At 34.5% G+C, this 6,234-nt stretch overlaps 1 protein-coding gene across 1 annotated transcript; it reads right to left on the bottom strand.

Moving 5' to 3' along the window:
• Nucleotides 1–249: 249 nt before the first annotated feature.
• LOC123910224 (heterogeneous nuclear ribonucleoprotein 1) lies at nucleotides 250–3,218 on the bottom strand. Its single transcript, XM_045961315.1, has 6 exons — nucleotides 3,046–3,218; nucleotides 2,922–2,962; nucleotides 2,644–2,807; nucleotides 2,425–2,527; nucleotides 1,348–1,517; nucleotides 250–1,043 (listed from the first exon to the last, which is right to left on the bottom strand). The coding sequence occupies exons 1-6, from the start codon at nucleotides 3,096–3,098 to the stop codon at nucleotides 510–512; spliced, it is 1,065 nt and encodes a 354-aa protein (XP_045817271.1). The 5' UTR covers nucleotides 3,099–3,218; the 3' UTR covers nucleotides 250–509.
• Nucleotides 3,219–6,234: the final 3,016 nt, after the last annotated feature.

Raw genomic sequence — 6,234 nt, 5'->3', positions numbered from 1 at the left:
GGCTGCATGTGGCTTGGGCTGCACTTGTGTGGCTTGGCTGCACTTGTGTGGCCCATTTTGTCCATTCTTGCTCCTTTTTAGTCCATTTTCGGTCCTTTCTTCAACTCGTACACTTTTTATCTGTTTATTTAAAATATGAGAAATAAGCAACTATTTATATAGTAAAACTTCGGAATCGAAATAAAAACATATAAAATATAATAGTAAATTAATTAAATAAATAGCATATTTTTAGGCGTATCATCTAACATGCAAACATCTGATTATCACAAAAAAGCATAATCTAACTAAAGATTGTATAGGCTGATGACAGACAGGAAGCTCTAGATGTTGCTCTGAAAGCTCTAGATTGATGAAGTTCTATCTTCGGTTTCTAAGCGGTTGATTAAAACAGACATGCTATTGGTTGATCTGACTTTCTAGATAGTGCACACCTAGAGTAAGTGTCTTGTAACTAGAAAATGCTTAAACCTGCATGTAATTTCTATCGCAAAAGCTTAGTCATAAAACTATCGTGTGTAAGGATGGAAGCGACTACTGCCCCTATAACCACCCCTGCTAGAATAGAGTCCTCCCGTCCCATCAAAACCAGCACCAGGGCCAAATTCATAACCTCCACCAGTGGCAGGACCACCATAACTTCCATAGCCCCCAGCACCTCTCCCCCCATATGGGCCTAACCCACCACCACTGTATCCACCGCCAAGGGCACTCATGTACGACCCATAGCGGCCAGAATAGCCAAAAGAAGATTCTCCTCTATAGCCAGCATAACCACCGGTACCACCACGACCACCATAACCCCCAAAACCACCACTGAAGTCATCTCCACCTTCATACCCACCATAATCACTAAGCCTACCGCCATAACCTCCAAGTGACCTATAAGATGCAGGGCCGTAACCTCCACCAGGAAAACTTCCATAAGAATCACCAAATCCACCAAAACCATCATTGTAAGAACGTGCCCTAGAATCACTAGTAAATGAAGGAAAAGAAGCTGAATTTGAAGATTTCTTTGGTTCAGCCTTCTTGATCTCAACCTACAACAAAGAATTAAGTCAACCTAGATTCGTTCATAAATAGAACTATTTTCCTTGGTTGCTTGGGCAGAGATATAACAAAACGTGTAGTAAGCCCGTTACATAAGCAAAAAAAAAGCAATAACAAAACATTGACTAAGAGCGACATCATATTATTGGATTTGGAACACAACATGAATCCCCAGTTATCAATTATTTCACCACAACATTCTTTCACTTTAACATTGAAACAGATTACCAATGCTTTATCATCAGCATTGCCAGTTTCAATTTCAAACAACCCAAAAAAATGAAGCGAACTAACCTGAGTACCATCCATATCAATCATGTTCCCATCAGCTAACAAATTATCAACAACTTTATCATTATCAAAAACTACAAAACCAAATCCACGGGGTCGTTTAGTGGTGTGGTCACATATTATCTCGTGCTCCACAACATTCCCATGCTTAGAGAAGAAGTTCTTGAGCTCATCTGAAACACACACGAGAGGCAATCATACAATAAGCTCACTAAGCTCACAATACCAAAAATATTTGAAAATACACAACACAAACTAACAAAACAAACAGACTCACACCATAAACAATGATTATTGTATATATATAAAAACAAACAAAGAATCTTGCTAACTAGTGTCCTAAGGCATTTTGTTTAATGATTCCAAATAAATAAAAAAGGCTTAACTACACGTTTGGTCCCTTACGTTTATTTTAGGTTTCAATTTGGTCCCTTACGTTTAAAAAGTATCAATTTGGTCCCTTACGTTTATTTTAGGTTTCAAGTCAGTCCTTTCCGTCAATTTTGTCATATGTGGCAGTCAATTTGCATATGTGGACTGACACGTGGCACTTGGACACAGTGACACGTGTACTGTTCAAACGGTGTTAGTGACAAAACTAACGGAAAGGACTGACTTGAAACCTAAAATAAACATAAGGGACCAAATTGATACTTTTTAAACGTAAGGGACCAAATTGAAACCTAAAATAAACGTAAGGGACCAAATATGTAGTTAAGCCAATAAAAAATTATTTATTGAAAAGACTAATGTTGTTTATTACGAAGACCAAATATAAAAAGTGAAGAATTGCACTAATATAAATTTGTAATTACAAATTTATCCATTACATATTTTCTATATTAAAATACTATTAATACCCTTGTATGGTAAGAGGGTTTCAACTTTCGCCAAAATTTGTTGATTTGTTTCTTGCTATATTGAAAAAGTAAAGTACCACAGTTTTCGTTACATTGAATAAACAATTTTTTTATTCTTAAAATATAGTCTTAAGGCACTCATTAGCATTAGCCATATATCAAATCACACAATAAACATTGATTATCATTGCATAAATAAACAAAAGTCCAAGAAGCAAACCATCGGATACTGTTGGTGGAATGCCACCGACAAAAATCTTCTTTGTTTTGAAATCATTACTTTGTTGTGATGAACCCTTAGGAATAGTCCTCTTGATTTCAACCTAATAAGAGCAAATCAAAAAGCAACAAAATAAGCAAACCATTTGAAACACCCCAACTCAAAAATTCAACTAAACTACAAAGCACAAAGCCAAACCCTAATTCAATTAGGGTTTACCTGCTTATCATCGATTATGTGATTCTCCATAATAACTTGATCAACAACAGAAGGATCCGCATAAATGATGAAACCGAATCCTCGGGGCCGACCGGTATGCCGATCTTTCATGATAACGGAATCTGTTATCTCTCCATACCTACCAAAATACTTCACGAATGTCTCTGCAGAATCAAATCAAAACTATCATATAAATAATAGTGAAATTTAAAAGTTTAAAGTAATTAATAAATAAAAAATTGAAAAAAAAAATTGAAAAGTTGTAAATTATTGTTTACCTAATGTTGTGTCTTTGGCTAAACCTCCGATGAAGATTTTCCTGCATGAAAACGATAAATGTTAGGAGAACCATAAGAGAGATTCGTGGTGATAGAAGTGGAGATGTAAGAGAACGGAGCGAACCCTGGACTAGCACCGTCGCCGGAGCGAGGATTGACGCCTTTTCTGGAAGCCATTGTTGGTTGCGGATCGAGTGTTTTGCGACCGTAGCAGAGAAACTCGTTGCGGATAAAAGAGTTGAAGAAGAAGAACGGTTTTTTTTTTACGCAAGAAGAATGCTAGGGTTAGTTCTTATAACTTCTTTGAATTGGGCTTACAAAAAGATTTCGGGATTGGGCTAATCTACCGCCTACAAATTTAAGATGATCGTTATTCGCCGCCTCCTAAATTGGTCGGAATCTCTCTTATCAGAAAATATCTTCCGGTATCTTTTGATAGTATAAATCTTATTGAAAAATATATCTTTCAATATTGAAAATCTTAATGGGAGATACCTTCACTGAATGAGTCAAATAAGTCTTTTATTCTTTTCTTTGGCGTAGCTGACCATCTTGGATTTGAACCAGAGACATCGCTAGTGATGTGAATCATCGTGCCTATTGTCCATCCAATTGGGAGAGAATCAATGGATTCCTTTTCGGGAGTGATTCATCCTTCCCGAATGCAGCATACAACTATTTATTATTCATTGTATTGCATCTTCCAAGTGTGCAAGTTTCTCCTTTTTCCTTACCATGACAAGTCTTTGTTGAATAACTCTGATGAGAAGAGAAAAAAGGCGTTAAGAGACACTATGAGATCCTTTTTCAAGTCTGCCCCCATTTTGAGTGTAAATTTTAATGGGAGATATCTTCATGTTAAAGCAGTCAAAATGGGTCAGCTTGTATGGCCTGCCCCGCCAAGCCCGCTAAAACATAGCGCTTTGTCTGCAAAAATCCCGTTTAAGAAACGGGCAAACCTACAACATGGCACCATGGGTAGCTTGTAGCCTGCATTAATATTAAAAAAATAAAAAATTTATGCTAGATTTACATAACATGAATAGGATGATTCAAGGTTTGCATTTTACACATCACTAATGATTAGTACTTTCGTGTATATATGCATCCATATATTTTGTTTTACATATTATCTATTTATTTAGTATGTATTTTAACTCAAATGTAATTTATAATTAGTATGTTGGTGCAACAATCCATATTTAATAGTATTTAATTATTTTTATCTTTTTAATAACATTTAAAATAGGACCAAAAAATGTACTTGAATATATCTTAACATAAAACAAAAAGGAAACGAAAGCTCACAATGGAAACATAGCAAATGTGTTATTTACGGTGACTCAATTGTAATCTCAGCTTGTAAGATGTATAGATAATAAGTGTTCTCTCTCAATACTCCTACTTTTATATATATAAATAAAATTTTAATTTGATATTTTTATTTTTCATTTATTTTAGTATTTTTTTTATAGTATTTAGAAATAAAATAAAGAATCAACCTGTTTATGAGTTGGTAGTCCGCGACCCATATAGGATCGGACTCGAGTAGTATAACCAGACTTCTAGCCCGATCAGACAAAACTTGTGGCCCGTTATGGGCAACTCGTTTAGGGTCGGGTAGCCCATTTTGACAGCTTTACTTCCGCTAGTGTTTTATAGTGTGAGCACTATAAGGGGCAAAGAGCAACCATCCAAATTTAATCAAGTAAAGATCGAAGAGGATTTCAAGAATTGTGAAAAGAGTTTGTAACTTTCATCACCATAATGTGATTTCAAATGTGAAAAATAATATTATTTTCGTGTTGTTATATTCGAACAAATTATGATATTATAAAATATATTTTGAAAGTTCTGTAGTTTTATCAAATGTGAACAATGAAAAAAAGTTTTTTCCAATTTAATTTGTCGGTTGGATTCAAATGTCATAAGTGGATTTATTTTATTTATTTTTATCAAAACCTAAGTATTATTAATGAGAAATATCCAAATAAAATTGGTTACATAAGGTATAAGGAAAGTTTTGTAACCAAAATTTGTCCCGAGTCCTAGTAGCAATTTTGGCCATAATATGTGTAGCCTCTTTGCTATTTCTACCCAAATGTCTCACATGAGAATTTGAAAACAATCTTGGATTTCTTTGGATAACCCTTACGATATCCCTCAATAAGTTTGCGCCACATCAACTTGGCCAAATGCATCAGTAATAGTTTTGTGGTCAGTTTTGAAAGGCACACAGTCCAGACATAAGTCACTAGAAAGCAACACCGTTTGGAGAAACGTCGCATCCTCTATGTATTGATGTTGTTAGAATCACCCATGGTTCTCTATTGTTGGTACTAAAAACAATGTTTTTGAGTTTGCGGAGAAGGAGCTAAACAAGGATGTGAAGATGAAATCGGTCGAAATTGGTTATGTTTCTGATAATTATGATTATGGGTATTTCACATATGTTCCTAGAAAAGTAGAATCAGATGATCGAGTGGCACATTTTTCATGAATGATGGTAAGTCTTCAAAAGTTGTACTCATATCTGTATTTAAAGATCATAATTTAGATTCAAGGAAAAAGATAATGAGCAGAGAAAAAAGAAGCAGAAACAATAACGAATTCAAAAACTAGTTTTGGATGATTCAAGAAAGATGCAATATTTAGTTGAAAGTTTAGCAAGAAAAAAAGCGAAAAATGGTTCTTATAACAATGATGAAAACTATGAGAGTTTGAAAATTGAAAGAGAGTTTTTCTAAAGATCCGGCTTATAAAAGTGATGTAAACAACATTCATAGTGATTCTTATCTTGCTCCACCAAAGACACAGAGCAATAGGAACATAAATGCAAAGAGTAAGAAGTTAACAAAGGAAAGAAGAAAATGAAGTCAAAGAAAAGCAAAGAACATGAGTGTCTAATTTGCAACAAGATTGTTATGTCAAGACAAGCTTTAGGGGATCACAAAATGTCTCATTTTGTTGTAGGGAATATTGATGAAAACACTTTTGTGATTAGACCAACTAATGGTGGTGTTGTTCAAGTTGTTCCTGCTGCTAATCCTTGCTTAATTGATCTTAATCTACTTGCTCCTGATGATGATAAAAAAAAATTCCACATTTTTTGCAGAATTTCTCCATTTGAACAGTAGAACATTGGAATGCACAAACCTTAATGTTTCCTTATGATTCTCTTTAAGACCATAAATAAAGTTTTCATCATCACTACCACTAGACCCTAAATTCAATCTCTTTCACTTTCTTCTATCATCAAACTTAAACATAACATTAACATTGATTCTTTGTTTTCTTCTTTTGCTTTAAGTGA

Source organism: Trifolium pratense, linkage group LG2 (assembly GCF_020283565.1).
Source record: "Trifolium pratense cultivar HEN17-A07 linkage group LG2, ARS_RC_1.1, whole genome shotgun sequence".
NCBI classification, from domain to species: Eukaryota; Viridiplantae; Streptophyta; class Magnoliopsida; order Fabales; family Fabaceae; genus Trifolium; species Trifolium pratense.
The sequence above is the reverse complement of the archived record's forward strand: the minus strand, read 5'-3'. Positions and strand labels throughout refer to the sequence as shown.